This window comes from Mustela lutreola, chromosome 1 (assembly GCF_030435805.1).
Source record: "Mustela lutreola isolate mMusLut2 chromosome 1, mMusLut2.pri, whole genome shotgun sequence".
NCBI classification, from domain to species: Eukaryota; Metazoa; Chordata; class Mammalia; order Carnivora; family Mustelidae; genus Mustela; species Mustela lutreola.
This window is the reverse complement of record NC_081290.1, coordinates 11571365-11594370: the sequence shown is the minus strand read 5'-3', so window position 1 is coordinate 11594370 and position 23006 is coordinate 11571365. Positions and strand designations below refer to the sequence as shown.

General features: G+C 35.7%; 1 protein-coding gene across 2 annotated transcripts; it reads left to right on the top strand.

The window, feature by feature from the left end:
* Positions 1-12005: 12005 nt before the first annotated feature.
* ODAM (odontogenic, ameloblast associated) lies at positions 12006-19317 on the top strand. Of its 2 annotated transcripts, XM_059153814.1 has the most exons (10): positions 12006-12056; positions 12143-12184; positions 13072-13119; positions 13662-13895; positions 14537-14584; positions 16702-16806; positions 17590-17637; positions 18423-18494; positions 18921-19082; positions 19288-19317. In XM_059153814.1, the coding sequence occupies exons 1-10, from the start codon at positions 12006-12008 to the stop codon at positions 19315-19317; spliced, it is 840 nt and encodes a 279-aa protein (XP_059009797.1). The 2 variants fall into 2 exon arrangements, with proteins under 2 accessions (XP_059009797.1, XP_059009798.1); XM_059153815.1 differs by lacking the exon at positions 17590-17637.
* Positions 19318-23006: the final 3689 nt, after the last annotated feature.

Below are 23006 nucleotides of genomic sequence, written 5' to 3'. Positions count from 1 at the left end.
AATGCCTGGTGAATTCCTACTCCTCCAGCTCAGGGTTTCTCTGCCCTATAAACAACCCAATTCATCCCTAATCCCTACGTACCATGGCATTCTATTCTATTCCATTCTTATCAAACAGTATTTGTTTATACCTAATTCTCATTCTGTTAGACTGTAAGTGTTCTGAACACAATTATCTCTAGATCATTGTTAGTAATAAATAATGTTTGGTTGAAGGAATAAGGTCATCTGTATTTTAATAGGGGACACCAAGATTTAGCAAAGAGAATATTAAACTTTCATCAATAAACCAGGAAAATTTTGAGGGGAAAAAAAAATGTAGGACAGCAGGGGTTAGTCATGCAGGCAGTAGCTTTTCATTCCTCACTGATAAAGCTAACATTGCAAAGGAAACTTTCCTTTTATTCTCTTAAATGTAACCTGGTCCGTTTAAATTAGAGGATCACATAAATGTGAATCAGATTGGGAAGTTATTTTTAAACTACTTTTACCTCTTAGAGACTTCTTTCTGAAAAATGAAATATGTCAAGTTTTCCCTAAATTGGTTTCTTGAGAATTATTACTATGGTGAGCAATGCATTTACATATTTAGCAGCATTTACTTTCCATAGATACCCTGGAGATAAGCATTTAGTTTGCCCCCTTTTATGGAGAAGAGAACAGGGTCAGATGAGGAGGTTAACTTGCACAAAATTACATCACTGGTAAATGCATGAAGTGGGATTCAAACTCAAGACTTTTTGATGATGAAGCTATGCTATCAACAATGTCATTTATGCAATAAATGTAGTAAATAAATTTATCATACACCTGTGTTTATTTTAATAAATTATCCTACCCTATGTTTAACTAAGGATCTTCTCTTTACACTGTTTTTATTCAAAGAGCATTGACAAATTATAAACTTGTAATAGTTTGGGACTCATAAATTTTTATGAAATCGTACTTGACAAACAGCTATAGTTTTCTTGCAGATTTAGGGCCTATGTTGGGCCTGGTGCTACATGGTGGTTACACATGCGGAAATCTGAAGACCATCCCTCCTACTCCGACGGCACATATCATTGGGTAGAATATGTCCTTGACTTCTTTGGTACTTTTGACATTTAAGGGGAAAAAAAGCTATGCATTTGTTTTCTAGGAACTTCTCCTACCAAGAATTTCCTAATATCACAGTGGAACTGCCAACAAATTCTAAAACACATTCTCCAAAGTACACATAATTGGCCCTAGGCCAGGTCTTCACAAGTACTCCTTTCAAGACTCTAACTGTAACCACCTGTGCCAAAAGAATTTTTTTTTTAGTAGTAAATCTTTAATTTTTTATTTTTTATAAACATATATTTTTATCCCCAGGGTTACAGGTCTGTGAATCACCAGGTTTACACACTTCACAGCACTCACCAAAGCACATACCCTCCCCAATGTCCATAATCCCACCCCCTTCTCCCAAACCCCCTCCCCCCAGCAACCCTCAGTTTGTTTTGTGAGATTAAGAGTCACTTATGGTTTGTCTCCCTCCAAATCCCATCTTGTTTCATTGATTCTTCTCGTACCCACTTAAGCCCCAAAGAATTTTTATCTGAAGGCTCATCTAATCTCTGAATCTAAGTCAGTTCTCCAAAGTCCCTGTGAAGCATACAGCTAGGAACTTCATTCCACCATCCAACATAAACTGATTTTTATAGTCCTTTACAGACGTATTTTTATGGGGAAATATTAAAAGTGTCTTCAGGGGCGCCTGGGTGGCTCAGTGGGATAAGGTTTCTGCCTTCAGCTCAGGTCATGATCGCAGGGTCCTGGGATCGAGCCCCGCCTTGGGCTCTCTGCTCAGCTGGGAACCTTATTTTATTTTATTTTATTTATTTTATTTTATTTTATTTTAAAAAAATAAAAAATAAAAATAAAAGTGTCTTCAAAAAGTCTTCTTGGATAGAGATTTTACTTGTTAATTCCAGCTTTCAGTGATTTTTCTGTACTTAGAATTTGTCTGAAAGCCCTAACAAAAGAAAGTTGCTCGTTTCAGCAATAAGAAAACCCAATGAACATATTTCATTGGGGCACATAATTAACATGACTATTCAGTAAATTTTACCTTCCAGAGAAATCAAGATGAGTAATTACTGAAGAAAGAGTGCCCAAGTAGTTCTGCTGTACTGGCAAGCAAACAGCCCATGCTCCCTCAGAATGATTTCCCACAAATCATTTCATTGACGTTTCTTAAGAGAGTCATTTCAACCCAACCTAACACTTACTCAAAGTCCAGGCTCAGACAGATAACCCACCCTCAGACATTCCGCAAATTATTACACAGTGTTTATTCACGGACTATCTCGGTCTCCTTTATAGAGATTAATTTCATGATTCTTTCTCAGTGATATTCTTTTCATTCATTCATTCCTTCAGGGCTGGAACTTATTTTGTAGCTTTTTTAATTAATTTTTCCCCAAGACACTATTTTTTTCAGTTTTGCCTGGTAAATGACAGCATAAGGAAATTACATTCTCCACAATAATGTAAAGTGGATGTCATAAAGGAACATCTTAATAATAAATATCATTATCCTAATCTCACAAAATAATAAATTATCCAAATACCAAAAATACAAAAAACGATAAATGTCTTAAATTCTCATATATGGATGTTACAACAGGATAAAAAGGAAGACAGATACATTTGTAGAAATGTAGGTTCATACACATCAGACCCATGCCAAAACACATTCAATTAACAAAGCGAATTTTTTTTAAGGGGCACCTGGTTGACTCAGTCAGTTAAGCATCCAACTTCTGATCTTGGTTCAGGTCATGATCTCACGGATCAGGGGATTGAGCCCCACATCAGGCTCCACACCCAGCAGGGAGTCTGCTTGAGGATTCTCTTTTTCTCTCTCCCTCTCCATCTGCCCCTCTCCCTGCCTGCTCTCTCTCTTAAATTAATTAATTAATTTTAAAAGGAAAACACGTGATCTTTTTAAATGTGCACATATATGAAAATGCAAACATTAAAGTTTATGTAATAGGTCTTTAATGAATTATGTGTTTTGGTATATATGGTTGTTAAGAAGATGATTTTGGACTTGTACAGACTTCAGTTCAGATCCTGCCCCTGGAACTCATTATTCTCATACCCTTCAGAAGATTTCTCAATCTCAGTAATTCCTATACTATTCACCTAAAATGAGAATATCAATATCTAAAACTTAAGGGTGTGAGAGGATTAATACAATTGAGTTGATTTATATAAATAAAGTACTTAGGATAATACCTGGCATAATCTATATGTTAATAAGCAATATATTTGTTCTCATTACTTCATCATTTAGAAACAGGTGCTGAATGTGATGCTTTAGAGAAGTATGCAAGTAAATGCGTGTTTGGTGTACACATCTATATATGTAAAAAGAAAGAAATCAAGAGCAAGAAGGCATGGAATGTAACAGCACTACATTTAGAAATTTGATGAGACACCCAATTTTAGTCATGAATTTAATTTCAGAAAGAAGTTAGAACTCTTTGTAAGTAATATTACCATTTATCAGAAGTCACATGCAATTTTTATTTGACAAAAACAGAAATAAACTAGTAATTTAAAATGTTTCTGACTGCTGAATCTAAAATATCCAATTAAGCAGATACTTTAGGGAGACACAATATTGGAATCTCCAGAGTTTCTAAACTTCTGGAAGCAGTCCCTATGAGGAAAGTTGCTATGGCACTGATTTATTAGCTCTTGGCTTCTGCTGTTTTACGTGATTGTTTCTGCAGATGGAAAACCTTCTTGGAAAAAGAATAAAGAAAATTAAGCTTCTTTCATTGATATGTTCCCAGAACAATAAGCACTCTTCTTCAGTGACCTTCATGGTTGCTAATCTCAGCTGAGGACACTTAAACTGTAGATTTTGGAACAATAATCCTGGACATACTTCCTCATATCATCAGTATGAGTGTTTTTTAGACCGTTGAAAAAAGAGAAGTAAAATGTCTGGCTTAGTATCTGTCTTAGAAAACTCCAAAAAAAATCTAAGGCAAGCCTCTGAAAATCCAGAAATTGGGAGATAATGACTCTAGCAGAAAATATGTCAGAGATTGTATTATTCAAGACATGTGGGGAATCTTCAATGAATAATCAGAAAAAAAAAAATTAAGCAAGAAAACTGGGATGTTTATTTAATATATCTCAAAAGTACACAGGAAAAATTATCCAGTATCTTTGTTCTATATAAACACTTAGAGAATGGTGTAGAAATAAGCATTTCCCTTGGTAAAAAACCTGGGTTCAAATCAGTTTTATCACTAAACAAGTAAGCCACCTTGGGCAAATGACTTTGTTGAGTCTCAGTTTGCTCATAAGTAAAATGATAATGAAAATACTTAGCCGATTCTTAGGAGGATCAGTTGAAAAAATGTATTCAGAAAACATAGCTGAGAACCTGATATAAGGCACTAAATAAATGTTAGTTTCACATATCTCTAAATACCTACAACCTCAGTATAAATTGACAGCGGTGTGAGATACACAGCGTCAAATACTTCTGACCAGGGCAATAAAACTACATTATTTGGCTGATTCAAGCAGGTTAGTGCTAAACTTCCAGTGTATGCACTGCAAAACTGCCAGGTGCTTCCTGCCCTAGTGAGATCTCTGTTTCTGTCTCTCTTCCTGAAGCTTGGTCAGTAATGCTTTGCAAAGGGGGGGGGGGTGCAATTTTTATAAACCATTATAAAAAAGAATAACCTTCAATAATTTCCCATCACAGGCTCTATATCTAGGACCTTAGAGCTTTCCTGTTTAACCATTTTTATGCCCATTATATCAGATAATATTGGTTCTTATTCAAGATACATCTAATTACTAAAATACATGACAGTAACAAATTTAATGAAAAGTTTAGTTCTGTATATTAGACCACAGCCTAAGGCACAGAAATAATAACATTCACAATTCAACACATGATAAATGTGAGTAGCACACGTGAGGTTATTTCTCAGAAGTAATCCAATCTCTATAGTGATTCAGAACTGGCTAACCTGATGAGAAATTATTAACACTTGATGAACTATGATCAAATTTTTATTACATGTCACTCAAAAAGTAATATTTTCATGACGAAAAACTTGGGGACTGTCTCAGGAAGTAGACTGAAGTGGGGATTAACAGGCAGGAAATGTATTAAGGGCCCTTGGAATTAACAACCACGGAGTGGAGGGAAAGCAAGCAGGATCAGATAAAGGAAGAAATTAGCTGCTATGTAGTCAACAAACGCTTTAGTCAATCCCATGGGGAATTGTGGAGCCAGGGTGGCCAGTGGCCTGGCCTTTAGTGAATTAGTTAGATGGTGATTCTTGGCCTGGGCAGGGAGAAGTCCGCTGAGGGAGGCAGGTGAGGCAAATGCTGAAGAGGCTGTTAGCACTCCCAGCTGTTAGGGCAGCAGGTCCTTCATTCGTGAATGGGGCTCTGGTTGGGGCATCACAGCATCCATGACAGAGACATATAGAACTCTGAAAAAGAAGAGTTGGAAACTAAAGAAGATTTTTTTCATCAATAATTCCAAAGATCTGTCCTTTGGTGAATATGGGTGACCAACTGACCAACACCAGTAATTCAGAGAGAATTATTCCCAAGCTGGAGCAGGATGACAGAATAATATCTCACAGCACTTTTATCTACATGTCTTCATAATCGGAGTTTACTACGTGGAGTGACCTCCAGCATACAGTTCCCATTTATAGCATTATTTCTCATAAACTTTATACTGATTGCTTTCCTACTTCTGATCCTTCTACCAATTTATCTCCCATTTCTTGCCTTAACTCTTGACTTGACACTAGGTCCTTATTTTCCAAGCAACAAATACCAGTTCTCCCTTTAGTGTTCAAACAGCAAGCAGGGAAGGAAAAAAAAAATAAAAGCAGACATTTATAAAAAAAGCTAGGGTGTGGATTAAGACATTACAAATAGAGAAACACATAATTACAAATAACCACTCCTTCCTACCATACTCTTCATGCAAGTTCACCAGAAATGGGTAACAGATTCTATTATCAAAAAGTATTTAAATCAAGCCAGAGGTATCATTTTTGCTTGGAATAAGAAAGACAATGAATTAGTAATTTTGTTGTATTATAATATGCCTATACAACAGAACGACTTTCTAGAAGGAAGAGTAATTTATTAAACAATATAATGGCTCATCAACAAATACTTCAATGACTTTCAGTATCTGTCAGTATCTGTCAGTGCTATAAGTCGCATTTAATGTAACTCTCTAAAAGTATATCTTGGAATTTCCAAGTTATAGGAATTACCATGCAAATGTTCAACATATACTTGAGTATTTATTATGGGTCAGTCACTATTCTAAGCACTGGGATAAAAAAGAAAAAAAAAAAAAACCAACTATCTTAATGTAATTTTATCCTAGTAATGGAAGATAAAAAATAAAACAAGTAATTATGAATATTACTTAAAAACTACTAAAAAATAAACAACAAAATAAGCAAACAAATACAGTAAACAGAGTAGACACAGGCTTTGCAGAGAATTTAAATAGGGTGATCTGATAGAGAGGATTGCTCTAGACTGGGTAGTCTGGAAACATCCTTCTGTGGAGTGAGTCCTAAACTGAATGACAAGAAGTCTTTGGCTCCTCAGTGATGAAAGAGAGAGCATTCTAGGCATAAATAACAAATGTAAAAAGCCTCAAGGCAGGGATGAATTTAACATGTTCAAAAGTCAGAAAGAAAACTAGCTTGGCTGGAGCTTGGTGAACAAGGATGGAAGTGAGAAGCAGTGACGTGAGAGAACAAAGCAAGGGTTAGATCACTGCCGTTTCATAAACCGGAAGAGGTGGAAGAAGAAGGAAATAAATGGAGTAGGAAACAAAAAAAGAAAAAGGAAATAATTGGAAGAAGTTAAGGAGAGAGAAGGAGGGGAAGAAGAAAGGAAGACAAGACAGCAAGCTTTTTGGAGCCATAAAATACCACTGCTGTCAGAAAACATAAAATCTTACGGAGGAGATAAACTCTTAATGTAACAAAGTAGAGAAAAAGACAATAGAATTCTGAGGGAGAATTAAATCAGACTGGGCTGGGGTACTACTGGCCTTGACTGGGACAGTCACAAGAAGTCCCATGACTACAGCATGGGCTTGGCTAGATGTCAGGGGGAGAAAGCCGGAAATTATGGCAAGACACTAATCTTAAATCAAGTTATTAGAACGACAAGATTTTTATTAAGATGGGGTTTGTTTCTGGGAGGTTATAGTACAGAAACCAGGTTAGTGCCAAACTCTGATTATAGGCTCAATGAGAAGAAACAGACACAGGGGTCATGAAAGTAAAGATCTGAAATTTAGAAAGAGTGAAGGACACAAATCAATACGATAGAGGTTCAGTAGAAAAAGAAAACTATTTCAGGTTAGAGGACAAAACAATTGTTTCTTAGAGAGGCTGAGTATTGATTATGCCCAAACCGGGATGGGTTGTGTTTGAGAGAACGTGCCTCCCACTGAATGTTCTACAGACCACACTCTATGGAATCACAGGCACACGTTTGCAGCCCAACCTTAGTTGTCTGGCCTCTCAATTACTCTGAAACTCACGGGTCCTTTTGTGAAAGAGGAAGTAGATATTCCCTTATTTTTCTTAATATCTCTATTCCTGAACAAGTTACTCCTGGAAATTATACTTTATTTATTTTTTAAAGATTTATTTATTTATTTATTTAAGAGAGAGAGAGAACTTCAAGCCGATTCCAGGCTGAGCACAGAGCCCAACGTGGGGCTCTATTTCACAACCCTGAGATCGTGATCTGAGCTGAAACCAAGAGTCAAAAGCTTAATGGACTGAGCCACCCAGGTACCCCATGGAAATTATACTTTCTGGTCATAATTCACAAGCATATACCTACAAATCTGAAATACAATGAAGTTAGTCTCATATAATCAAGCCCAAGCCATTAAGCTAGAATGGATTGTTACAGTGGAGAGGTGGTGATTAATATCCAATAATGCACATTATTAAACAGAAGGGGCCATTTTAGTAAAGTCTCATAGAGATTAATAGTAAGCACCGTATGTAATAGAAAAGATATGATTGACAGCTTGCTTATCTTCCATATTTATGGAACAATTTAATAATGAAATAATTGTTAGAGTCACCTACTACCTTGATTGAGCTGAGATTTATTATTCAACCCTGGCAGTATATGAAAATACTCACTTTTATCACTTATTATTTTTATCTGTTAATTATCTTTGGAATTGTGCTATGTCTCTCTTCTCTCTGGTTAGGCAGCTTGGAGATTTGGAAAGACTACTTGATTAATACTCAAAAGACCTAAATGCAAGCCAGAATTCTGGTACTTTATTGACAGTGGGGGGGGGGGGAGCAATTTCCATGAAGCAGAATCATATCTGTTTTATTAATATTAAGTTCTCAAAACACAGTAAGGACATGGATAAAGAAGTTATAAAATAAGTATTTCTTTTTTAAAGATTTTTTAAAAGATTTTATTTATTTAATTGACTCACAGAGAGAGATCACAAGTAGGCAGAGAGGCAGGCAGAGAGAGAGGGGGAAGCAGGCTCCCTGCTGAGCAGAGAGCCTGATGTGGGGCTCCATCCCAGGACCCTGAGATCATAACCTGAGCGGAAGGCAGAGGCTTAACCCACTGAGCCACCCAGGTGTCCCACAAGAAGTATTTCTTATATGAATGAATGAAGTTGCTGAGCCTTCTGTACCTCAGCTTTCTCACTGAAACATGGCAAGGATATTAGTATACTACCTACTTTACATGTCATTAGAAGTTCCTGGAAAATTATACCTCATACGTAAGAAAATTGTTTTTATTCTAAGCAGTGCTAAAATTCAAACCCTATTCTCTTAGAAGAATTGATCTACTTCACAATGGCTCTCTGTAAGCTTCTTAACTGATTTTTCAGGTTAGTTGAAGAGGAAAAAAAGCAGAGATAACATTTTGAAAGGACTAATATAGAAGCCATTGTTATTTGTGCTTCATCAATCATCTGTCTTACTGAAACAGAGCAAAGTTAAGGATAATTTTTAATGGTACAGAACCCAACAATCATATGTACTTGGCACAGATGTATGTTTTCCTACTTTTATTTGAATAGAGGAGTATCTGGTGTTCTGGTAATCGAACTAAAACAAAGTAATGAAGTCACAGTCACAACATCTGGTTCAGGATTTCCTCATTGTAAAGTTCCTCAATTTAATGTCCCTGCACCTTAATCCATACAGACTGACATTGCTCTGGATGTGTATCACCTTTTTCTCCTCTGAATAAAGAAAGTACTTATTTCACAGAAGTCAATGGAGTACTTACTGGGTGAATGACATTGAACACAATATGAGTTAAGTCAATATAGCAGAATGGGAGAAAGAGACACAGACTAGATCCACACTAAGAGGTGGTAAGAATTAAATGAGAGCTCCTTGCTACTTCCCCTTCTTCCCAGAGGTAACTTTGCTGTCAATGACATAGGGAGCTATCAGGTAGGAAAGCAGGGCCTGCTCTTTTCCATTTCAATATGGTGTATAACTGGAGAGTTTTGACTGCTTTTCTTGAGAATACTCAAGTAATGGAAAATAAAAACAAAAAGAAAACAATAAAAGAAATCTCCTTCCAACTACCTTCAGATCTGAGGAATGTAGCTAAGTGAAACTACTCATCATCAAGATAATTTTTACATTGACTATATTTTGGCTTTATAATACAGATCCTAAGTTCAGTGTTTGGTCCTGATAATTTTCTGGCTCAGTAGTGGAATTAGCTGCTTAAGACCCCACACAATGCAACAGAAAATCTCCAAGGCTGAGACCTTAATGGTGTATTAAATTTAATTTGACATGCAGAAGATACCAAGGTCATTAACTAGAAATACATACCATCAGGCAATTTAGAGCCGGGTATCTAGTTCATCCACCCAACCAATTTACCGGATTTTCCAAGTAACAGTTGGTCACATTAACTACCAGGTTTAGTTAAATCTGCATCAACATTTGAGGCAGTCTAACTCTTTGGCTAATTTAAAAGCAACTCTCAGAAATCTTGGTAAGGTTCCTTTTTAACAGATACAAAATCCTAGTGGCTACAGGATTTAGTAAAGAAAGGCATCTTGTCATCTTTACTGAATCTTTCCCTCCTGGCTTTTTGTTGTTGTTGTTATATAACAAAAGGTATATTCATTTTAATATTAATGAGCCATGAAAGTTTAAAAAGTGTCTCATCCTACTAAGAAAGATGTATTCACCGAAAGGCAATAATTTGTTTTCCTGTATGATAGCTACCACTAGTTGTTCAAGATGAAATTAGCCAAAGAACTCTTCCAATGGAAATCAACTTATCATACCTTATGGCATGACTGTGATCGTGGACTACCTATTAGAATTAGGTCAATACTAACAGCAAAGAAAAACAAGACAAATGCAAAACACACTACAAAGAAAATTTAAGTAACAACAAGGTACAAATCATAACAGTATATATTTTGAATGCTAAAATCATATTTAGCAAAAGAGACTTTAAAACACAGAACATTCACCACTCTTTTTTAAAAATGTAGGCCATACTTCATACTTATTAAATTAGTTTTCCAAGCAACATGATCATATGGGGACACAGATGTTACAGATACATAGAAATTTAGCAATTTGTTTTAGGAATCCATTCCACAGGTAGATAGAGATACACGAATATTTTCAAAGTTGAATTTAAATGAAAGTAGTTCATATTTACTCAGTCCAACACTGATGAACCAAAGAATCTTAACTGCCCAGACTAGATTTTGAATTTTTATCTTTTAGATCTATGTCTTACATTTAATAATTCTGTATTTGACTCTTGAAATAAAAAATAATCACCCATTAATCTTTGAACAAAGGCTTAAAAGTTATTCTACTACTGTATTCATATAGAGAATGATAAAAGGAACAGAATAAAATTATTCTAGAAGACTTCATCATAACTAAAGCAGAAGCCAGGAATGATCACTAAAAGTGTGGGAATCCCTATCCCGCCTAGATGATTAGGAAAGGGGTTATTAGCTAAGCCATTGTCTGAAACCCACTGAGTCACTGGTCCCTTTGTAAAATGATTGGTCATTCTTTTCTAAAGATGGGTTTTTAAATTTAAGAGAAGCTTCAAGCAGCTGAACTGAAAGATAAAAAGAACACAGATCTTGCATGGGTTTAGATTTCTCTTCTTAGGCAAAGGATTGAGGTAAGATATCAAAATCTTTGCTTTCATAATTTTAAGAACCCTAATCAGTCAACTCAGAAGGATAACCTACCAGGATCCCCCGCAATGCTTACATAGATCAGTAATTTGAATTAGACCAGGAGATAATATGCTTCCATAGGTTGCATTATAAATTAATATTACAGTTTTCATATTTTATATTACAGATTTTATAATCTCTTTCCTTAAATTAGAGAAATATTGACTCAGTTGCTCAGTTTTAATGTATTTCATGTTATTAATCTTTTTAAAAGATTTGTATCTGTTATAGGACTATTGTCAGATCTTTATTGTAGTATTTTTATTACTATGTTAAATAGACATTAAAACTGTTTTCACAATAACGACCTAGTTCATTGACCCCAGTCATGGACCTCCCATGATCAGAAGGACCCATTTCCTGATGTACAGAACAGTGCAAGCAGTGAGGCCATCTTGTTCATTAACTCATTCAGCTACATCCCATGCCACCAAAGGAATCATCTGGTCAAGCTAAAAGGACAAGCAAACAATTCTGGATTTTTTTAAACAACTGCTCTGAGAAAAAGAATAGGTTCTGTTATAGATATTTGTAAGTTTACCTTTTTTATTTTAAATCCTAACATATAAGTAAATACTACAGAACTCACCCAACTACATTTCTGATCAAACAATCTCACCACTTATTGTTATCATGATTTTCACATAGAAGGTCCATTTAAAGCTCAATTTCACAATTTATTTTCTAGATATTTCATCTGAAAATGAAGACTGTAATTCTTCTTGGGCTGCTGGGAGCCACAATGTCAGCCCCAGTAAGTGATTCCACGGTACATCCAAAATCATTGTGTGAAACCTGTAACAAATCCTTCTTTGACCATTTCTGTTTCTCATTTTTTAGATTATCCCACAGCGCCTGATGTCTGCAAGCAACAGCAATGAGGTTAGTTGAAATACTTATAAGCAGCTCTCCATTTTGTTTTCGTTTTTGTTTTTTAAGGAAACTCAGTGGAAAAGAGATTAAAACCTTCGTTCTCCAGCTTGCTTTTTCTCAAATAGACAAATCTTTAAAAAGGAGGGGAGAGAAAAATAAAAAATTATATTTTTTTTTTAAAAAAGGGGGGGAGGAGGGGAGAGGCAGGCACCTGGGTGGCACAGTCAATAAAGCTTCTTACTCTTGATTTTGGCTCAGGTCACAATTTCAGGGTCTTGAGATTCTCTCCCTGGGCTCAGCACTCAGCAGGGAGGCTGCCTGGGATTCTCTCTCCCTCTCCTTATTCCCCTACTATGCTTGCTCTCTCTCTCTTTCTCTCTCTCTCTCTCTCTCTCTCTTTCTCTCTCTCTCTCTCTCTCTTTCTCTAAAATAAATATTTTTAAAGCCGTAATTAATTTCTCCTAATTCCTATCCAGTAACTCTTATATCGAATGCATTTCCAACATTCATGTTTATTTGGTATACCATGTTTTTTTTCTACAATATTATTTGCTCCCCATCTGAGTATAAAATCTTTAAAAGCAGAGACAGTATCTCATATATCTTTTTATTCTAATAGCGCCCAATATGGGTGTATATAGGTGTTTAAGAGCATAAAAATGACTGACTAAACCACAGGAATGGGCTAAAGTTGCACAATCTTAGACCCAGTGGAGGAGAGGTCGTTAAATCCCAATCTCTAATCACTGTAATTTAGTACAGGCTTAGTGAGAAAACACCCCTAGCAGGAAACTGATCAGTCAGCCCTGGCTTGTTCTATGTTCATAGTAAACCTTGTTCTCAATAGTTTCATCATGTGTATTCATCTTGTTTTCATATTATCTTTCCTTTTCTAGTTACTTCTGAGTCTTAATAATGCTCAACTTCAACCACTACAGCTTCAGGTACCTCGATAATTATTTTAAGAATGCTTTTCGACTGTTTATTTCTTACAGTACTTTGTAGAGAACAAAATGTTCACTGATTTCATTTCTGAAGTCTCAATTTTTAAGATTATGAATTTGTCCCACATATTCTAACGACCAAGTGTTTGAAGACAAAAGTAAAAGCTGTAATCTGACATTTATTGAAAACTTGGTAAGTGCCGGGCACAAATTCTCACAACTGTGAGATAGTTAAATTGACTATTTACACACAGTCATACTCAACTATGAAAAATAAAGACTTAAAACCAGTCTGGCAATTGTAGAAACCATACTTTTTATCCATCTCTGTCCCAAATTTTTTTATGAGCACTGGAAAGTTGACATTGTTCAGGCTACTTGCACAGCTCATAATGTGCTAAGATGCTGTCCTTTTTTTTATAATGCAGTGATGATATTATAGAAATTGTCTCCTTTTTCCTTTTTTCTTGCTCAGAAATGATTTAAAATTCTTTGCAAAATGAAAGAGAAATACTTCCTTTCTTTCTTTTGTGTCCTTCCAGGGCCTGTTTAATTCGTGGATCCCTCCTTTCTCTGGGATTCTGCAACAGCAGCAGCAAGCTCAAGTTCCAGGGCTCTCTCAATTCTCCTTATCAGCTCTTAACCGGTTTGCTGGACGGTTCCCAAATCAAATGCCTTTCCCAGGATGGGTCAATTTTGCCCAAGGAACCCAGGTGGGACAGCTGGACCCTTCACAGCCTCAAACACCACCGCAGAGCCATCAGGGCCCTAATCATGTAAGTCGGGCCTCTCCCATCCTGTTCTGAGGAAATGGAACACACGTTGAATGTGAAAATGAGTAGGAATCATCTTTAAATCAAGACAGGAGTTACTGAGAAAGACATTTTTCTCATTATTTGCTCTACCATCACTGGAAGTACTTCCTTTTCTGATTTCTAACATGAAAAAAAAATACCATTTAAATCAGCTATTCTATCACAGCCACAAATCAAGAGTGTTAAAAACATATCTGAGAAAAGATAATTAGGGAAATTTCCTCTTTAAAGAAGAAACAATTTGCATTAAGGATATACATATAACATGACCTTTTGTTGTCACAGAAGTCTTTAATACAAATTGTAAATGTATATGACTGGGTCTAAGAAAAACAGCTCTGGAATTTTACATTAAGAAGTCAAGTACAACTGGGGTGTCTGGGTGGTTCAGCTGTAAGCATCCAATTCTTGATTTCAGCTCAGGCCATGATCTCAGAGTCGTGAGATTGAGCCCCATGTGGAGCTCCGTGCTGAGCGTGGAGCCAACTTACGATTCTCTCTCCCCCCCTCTTTCTCTGCTCCTCCCCGCTATATGCACTAGCTCTCTCTCCCTCTAAAAAAAAAAAGATTTAAGTATAACTTTTTTATGCCTCTTTTGGCAGGTTTTGCCCTATGTGCTCTCCTTCAAAATGCCTCAAGAGCAAGCTCAGGTAAATGAGTGGAATACCACCACTCCTACAGACAGATGGCTAATTGTACTCTCTATCTAATGCTTTCTTTTGTATTTGTAGCTCTGACTCCTAGAGCAGGGCTATGAAAACTAATGTAATTATCACTGTTTAGTACCACTATTGCTGGGCTGTCATCAGTTTGATCATGTCAGGCTCACTTAATAATGCTAAGGAGAGTCCCCAGAACCCCTGAGTTTCCAGGGCATTACTCTATTGGGAATAAAGGAGCTCAATAAACCCTAAGTCCTGGTCCCTCTGAACGGTGTTTGTACTGGCATTTGGAAACTCAAGAGAAATACCATGGGCTGACTTTGCTCAACCCTAAATTTTGTTTCAGAGGGAGATGCATTAAACTGATAAAATATGATATGATGTAGAGATAAGAAACACTTGCCACATTATTTGGCACTCGGAGCATTCTGTTCAAAATATTACCAGGTTCTTGTATATTTTCAATTATTTCTATATTACAACCAAATGGGGGGATTTCCATTAAATAAGAAACCTTAAAAAATGAATGCCAATTAGTATACTCATTAGAGTAATGTGGAAAACTCTTTCCAGATTAGTTTCACCTAATTCACTTTACAATAGACTAGGTTCAAAGAAATATGGACATGGATAAATTATTCACCAGCAGAGTACTGACCATTTCATATAAAGTTACACCACTTGACTCTCCTATAATCATAATTATGTAATTTTTGTCCCACACTCATTATAAAATAAAACTTACTTCTAGACATTACCTCATTCTATGCCAGAGCATTTAGAGAATTAGATACACGGTAAATGGGATTACGTCATTTTAAGGATCAGGGAACTAAGTCTTAATGAGATTAAATCCCCAACCCTAATCAAAGTAAGTAGCTGAGTTGGAATATAATTCTTCATCCTTCCTCAACCACTAAACCAGTGGTTCTCCACTCTAGCTTTGCATCAGAAGCTCTGCTGGTAATTTTGAAAATTACAAATGCCTAGACCCTACCCACACCTAATGAATCAAAACATGATGAGTAGATCCCACATACAATTATCTACTAAAATGCTCAAGAGGTGATTTTAATTCTTAGCCAGAAATAAGAACCACTGCATAAAATGTACTTCTCAAACTATAGCTGTTTTTTTTTTTTTTTTAACTCTTGTGTTTAATACAGTCTCTTACTTAATTAGGCAAGGACACAAAACATACTAATCTCTATATATGTACTAAGATCCCCATTTTCTATAAACATGTATGCATGTATAGACACACACAGACATAAATGGAAGTCAGTACATGATAATGTGGATGGTAAAGTTGCAAGTGATTTATTTCTTCCTTGTCTATTTCTGGATTTTCCAAATATTCTAAAAAGTCTTATGGATTATCTTAATAAAGTGGCACTTATTAAAGGCAACACATTCTTGAGAATTCATTCTTTATCATAGCACTTCTAACATTCTTGTAGAATAATGATTCTCAAAATATATAGGGAAATGTTCAGCAAGTCAGCCATGACTTCTTAGATATTCACAAAGTAAACTGTACATTAAGTTTGTATATAAAGAATATATATATAACAGCTTATACACACACACACACAGAGTTTGTACACAAAGTCCATGGTGCCCTTTCTTTAAAAATTTTTTTTAAAGATTTTGTTTATTTATTTGACAGAGAGAGATTACATGTAGGCAGAGAGGCAGGCAGAGAGAGAGAGGAGGAAGCAGGCTCCCTGCTGAGCAGAGAGCCCGATGTGGGACTCGATCCCAGGACCCTGGGATCATGACCTGAGCTGAAGGCAGCGGCTTAACCCACTGAGCCACCCAGGCGTCCCTAAAATTTAAGCCTATTATTTTGCTACTTCTTTCATGCCTTTGGCCAAGCAACCTTGAAACAAAGTCCAATGTCATATACAATATTAGTTATTTCTAAAGTCTGAGAAGGCTGTTTCATGCATTATTTTGATCATAAAATTAGTAGATATATAAAAATTATTAGATATAAATATATAACATAAAATTATTAGATATGTAAAATTATTAGATATAAACTTTTAAAAGGCCTCTGCTGATGTCAAGGAAGCTCTTACATACCTTTCTTTTATAAGCAGATGCTGCAGTATTATCCAGTCTACATGCTCCTACCCTGGGAACAATCTCAACAAACAGCCACACAGTCACCTCCACAAATGGGACAGCAGCAATTTGAGGAGCAGGTACTGCTGTTTGGTTTTAGTCTGACTAGTTCCATCTGAGACTAGAGAGACAGTAAATTTTCAAAGGAGAGACTATTTGAGTGTATTTACTGCAAAAGTTCAACAGCCTGAACTGGTGATCACAAAAAGATACAGTGTGTTATCCTAACATTTCACTAACTTTGAAATGTTCAAAGGCTGGATTTTAAAAGAATGAATTCGGTGAGTGGACTTCAACAAAATCAGAGGCCAAAAGATGAATCATCTTGGTAAAATTTTTTTCTAACTTTCAAAAAGCTACCAGGATCCTTCTTGTCACATTTACATGTGGCTATTGCAAGAAAAAAAAAAAAATAGCTTCCATGATGGAAGGCACTTATGATCACTAGATACAATTAGATAACATTACTATTGAGTTTTGTGGACCTACAGCACATTTTTAGAATTCTAATGTAATTTCAAGTGGCCCATACATAACTAGATTTCTTTTAGGTATAATGGGGGGAAAATTAACAGTTTATCACCACTCTAAAACCAAATTAGAGAAAACTGAAAATTGTGCTTTAAGTGACTGGTAGTAGTAATTCTAATTAAGTTGTGTTAGAAATTTAACCTCAAAGCCGTATGGTATTAAAAAGATGCTTGGTAAATTAACAATAATTTTTACCACCTAGAATATATGAACTTTCAAAAAAGCATTTAATGTAATATAAATATATATATATAATTTTAAATAATCGTTTATTACAAAATTATGACAAAATCATCACAGCAAATCTAACACATTTTCCAAAAATCTGACAGATGCCATTCTATACTCAATTTGGATATATTCCAGTACAAGCAGAACCTGTAAGTATTGCATACGTTTCATTTTAGAAAAAAAAAAAAACTAACTTTTGAAATGATTTGCTTCATAACATATTAAATCTATGAGCACCCTTCAGCCAAAAATCCATTAGGAACAAACCCATAGTTGAACAAAATTAGATTTACCTACTCATTCAGCAAGGGAAGAGCCATATGGGGACCTGTGGGTGTCTTAATAGGAAGGTGACTGATTGTTCAAAGGGTCTGGGCTTCTGTCAGGCGATTTTGCAGAGAATTCTAGGAGTAATGATTCACTCTGAATCGGGTGTTCTGAAGAAGTGATGGGCAAGTCTGTGATTAGTAATTAGTTCCTTCCTAGAGGATAAAAGCAAAGAAGAGCAAGGCAAAGGCTCTGATTGTTAAAGAAGGAAGAGTTACTCAAATTATCCAGGATATGAGGATGTCTGGCATTATTGTGGCTTGCGTGGCAACCTTGCTTTAGACAAGATTACACAGCCGTCTTGTTTTTGTTGCATTTCATCGTGTTCAGACATGACCTTGCTTGATGCTGGTGTTCTGTAGGATTGTTCATGTTCAACAGAACACCAGGGCCTAGCAGAGAATATCCAGTAAGCTCCTAACAACACAAGCAGACTTGTGTGTCCTGTATCCGAGGCCACTTTTCTCTTTCTCAAATCTAAATGATTATTTTTGGTTTTAAGTAACTAAAATTGAACAAGTTGTAAAGGATGCAACTGCCTTGAATGCAAAACTACATATTTTAAAGAGGAAAAATTTAGACTTTTTTCAACTTTATAACGTTACAGGTTATGCCAGGAGGACAGCAGCAACTAGCCTTAGACCCCCTCCAAGGCACAGCTCCTGACACTGCTGTGATGGTAAGATCCTCTTATGATCCTGTGCTAGCCACCAGGAGTCAGCAACTGGCAGCCTAAGGTTCCTGCACTATTGTTCATTTTAATGGACTTCACTGTTATTTTTCATAAAGAATCATTCTTCCTTCCACCTGTAATCTTTGACCAGTCAAGGTCCAATTTATTCAGTCCATCATAGATTTACTACTCTATGTCAGATACACTCCTAGGGACACTCATTTAAAATCAGGTATTAAGAAACATCCAAATTTGCCGATATATATTTATAATCATTCTATGATAGATTATAATCTAAAAAACTAATAAAGTCATTTACTTCCTAAATAAATTCTTCGCCTTACATCTCAATCCTGTGGCCTTATATTCTTCCCAATTTTGATCTTGTATTTGAATCTGTAACCATTTTGTGTTCTTTCTAATTCTATATAGCCAGCAGAAGGAGTGATACCATATTTACAAAAAGAAGGGATAGACTTTAAACATGCCAGTGGAGGAATTTTCATTCCTGCAACTTCACAAAAACCCAGTACTACAAATTCTTTTGCTCCTACAGTCGACCCAACTATTACCCCAGAGCTGATGGAAAAGAAGGTAGAGAATCAAAGATTTATTTTATGTAAAAAATGGTTACCTAATGGAAAATATAAAGTTCATGTTTAATTTATAAGATTAAGTCATAGAAATGATGTGAGAGTTAATGATATAGTAAAACACATTGTCTTTACCTTAAACAGGGAGGCCAATAATTTAATTTTGATTCAATAAGCACTTCTTATGAATATCCTTTTCTCGCTAGGCCAAGACTGATTCCTTAAAGGAACCGTAAGATGTTTCCTAACCATTCAGAGTTTTTGGTAGGTATTTGCCAAAAGGCATGCATTAAGTACCATGATACATCCTAAATTAAAAGAGGGAAAAATAAAAACCATCAGGGAATTAATGAATAGGTCTTACCAAAATCAGACAATCAAAAAGTACTTATATAGTTCTATAAAGCTAATAATAATTGTGGGACTTTAGCCACTTTTTAAACATAAAAACAAATGTTTGAGAATCATGTCTGCCTATACCATAAATTTGGTATAGACTCTGAGAACACGAGTAGTAAATACACTAGGTCCAAATAAAAGACATTCTACAAACACAGTACAGAGTCAGTTCTTCTAAATCAGCACTTTGCAAGCCAGAAGTTGTAACAATGTCAATACATCTGTATTAGACTGGAATGAAATAAACTCTCAAAGTGATTTTTTAAAATTGCAAAATCATATGGAAATTTAAAATGCCATGACCTTCATATCAAACACAATTAATTAATCAATTACCTGTCCTATTGGGCTTGGTGGGCTATGAGGCTTGTGGGTGATTGACAGGTGGGCAGGCTGGGACAGCACAAGAAGTAAAAACTACACACTAAAAAGCAAACAACTGGTCTGAAGGGAAAAGTAAAAGGCAAGGGTTTTGTTTTGTTTTGTTTTTTTAACTCTCCTTCCTACTGCCTATGATCTTTTCTGATTTCTCCTCTTATGAAAATGAATCCTCAGCACTCTTCAGTTAAGAAACAAAACAACAACAACAACAAAAACTCTATAAAATACAACCACAGTGAATAGTTTAGCCTAGATTTCTTTAGAAAAGTCTCTTTTATAATGTGACATATTGTACAATGCAAGTCAACTCAAGTTATTCAATCAGAAATACTAAGGGATTTCGGTATAGCATGACCTTCCTTTTATGTGACAGTGCCAGAAGTAAAGTTCCCTAGTTTCTGTTAAGTATTTTAGAAAATATCTCAGAAATGTTCCACAAAACAGTCTAATGGTATTAAAATGCATTCTTATCTTATTTTTCAGAGAAAAAGCTATGGCGGTGCCCCGGATATCATTTTAGGCTATCTGCTTCCTCAGTGCCAATAGCAGTTCTTTGAAATATACAAAATACTCTTCTCTTGAATTTCTTTTTACTTATCAATAATATTACATTTTTTAAATAAGTCATAGTATATAATATAATCATGTAAGTCCTATCTTTACAAAATTATGTTTCTTTTCAAATATCCTATCATTATATAATCTAGAAACTATCAACAAGAATAAAGCTAATATTACTGGATCAACTAATCATTGCATTTATTATTTATTAAGAGTAGCTTTGGAAAATGAGAATAAGGGTACACTGTCATTGAATTTATGAGTGTGGTGATTGTGACTAATGAACTAAAGTACGTACCTTTAACATATCATCTCATTATTACCCCCAGGCTCATTTAGCTAGACTCCTTCTGTTGCAGTTCCTTTCAGAGTCAAAACATTTGGTGGCAGAGATCATGAAGTGCATGCTCCCAGTAAGACACAGCTCCGCAGAGAGATGGCTGTCCTCACCAAAGATTAGATCCCTACGAACATGTGGGCTGGTTTGAGGAGGCAGCATTCTGTTGAGAATAGGGCACAGATTTCAGATTTCATCATATCTGGCTTTCAATGTGGTTTTGAGCCTTCAGCAAGTCACTTAACCTGAGTCTTGGATGTAAAACAGACATTATAATACCTTTTAGAACTTTTGAAAGGACTACATGAAATAACACATATAAGATACCTGGCCATACAAAGTACTCAGAAAATGTTAACTTCCCCCCTTTCACCTGTGACTATGGAAACGTCTTATTTATTGTCTCAGCTTTGGAGCTAAAGCTAAAATTCTGAGAAAACAGGAAAACTGACATTTAATATGCTTCATATAACTATGTGAGTGTATGTTGATGTGTGTTAGTGCATATATACAGAAAGAAAGTTGAATGTATAAATGAGGGAATACATGAATGTGTTAAGTGGTTTCAAACATATTTGGTTAGTATTGTAGGCTTTAAAGTTGATCAAAATTTCTGGAATCCTACCTTTTCATAATTTAGTAATATTATTCTGAAAACTGCTACTTACCCTGTGGAAGAGCAACCCAATAATCCCATATTCTATTTTCATCTTGTATTTTTCTCCTTTCCCCCTAAATTGGTGAGTTAAATGAGTGTAATTCTGGGTAACTGAATGACCTCTTAATATTGGACATGACATAGAGATTCGTACATCAATTGTCTGATGAAAGCAAGTATTCAACACTGAGGAACATTGTGTCCCCAAATTCCAAGAGTTCACAAGGTCACTGAAAAAAAATTACATGAGATATTTCATGCTGAGTGTTTAGAAAGCATTCTGAAACACAGCACACACTAACTTCTCTTCAAAGAGGAGGAGAAAGGGGATGGTCAGAGACTGAAGAGGAGACATGAGCATGATGGTGAACAGAAGTAGAAGTCGGGGAAAACTGCAAAACTCTTAAGCATCAAACTAAAATCCAATCAAGAGTGTGGCAATATCGGGGGTGACAATAAAAAATACTGTGAGGGATGCCTGGGTGGCTCAGTTGGTTAAGCCTCTGCCTTCAGCTCAGGTCATGATCCCAGGGTCCTGGGATCGAGTCCCGCATCGGGCTCCTTGCTAGGCGGGGAGCCTGCTTCTCTCGCTGCCTCTGCCTGCCACTCTGTGTGCTGTGTGTACTCTCCCTCTCTGACAAACAAATAAAATCTTTAAAAAAATATATGCCATGTTTAAAAAAAAAATACTGTGAAAAATATGAGGATGACATAAATACAACAGTAAAGGGTAAAAGCATAAAATGAAGAAATAGCACATAAAAATAATGCAATGTTAAGCGTTATTACTCTGAGAACAAATATTTTGACAAAAACATTCATATTAAGCTAAGTATGTTGAAATTATTTCTTTATTCTAGACAATATTAACAGGACTGTATTACTCTGGATAGCTTTAACAGATCCAATTTAATGTCTTAACTTAAAAAATAAATTCTCTAATCTCTGACTGTTCAGGATCCAACCTTTTTCAGGAAGATGTTAAGTCATGTTAAGGTATTTGTAAGCAACAACTATGCTTGAAAACCTGAGTACTGGGTGCCTGGGTGGCTCAGTGGGTTAAGCCGCTGTCTTCGGCTCAGGTCATGATCTCAGGGTCCTGGGATCGAGTCCCGCATCGGGCTCTCTGCTTGGCAGGGAGCCTGCTTCCTCCTTTCTCTCTCTCTGCCTGCCTCTCCATCTACTTGTGATTTCTCTCTGTCAAATAAATAAATAAAATCTTTAAAAAAAAAAAAAAAAAAAAAAAAGAAAACCTGAGTACTACAATTGCTATCAATGTAATATTCTACATTTTCAAAGTACTTTATAAAAGAACTTTGAATCTACCATTTTTGTTAGCAAAATTCGAAAGACAAGGAGGTACACTAAATGGAAATATCACCAGAATACAAGCAAAAAACTATGTTTTATTTGTCTTAACCCTAACATTCCAATCTCTCCATCCCAGGCCAGTGGGGGAAAAAAAGTGAAGGAGAAAAAGCTTAACCAATGCACTTTGTACTGATTTGAACAGAATAAATTTACATAGAATAATTTCTTTGAAATCAGCCCTATGTAGATTTTATAATCCATAAAGCTTTGTTTTGCTT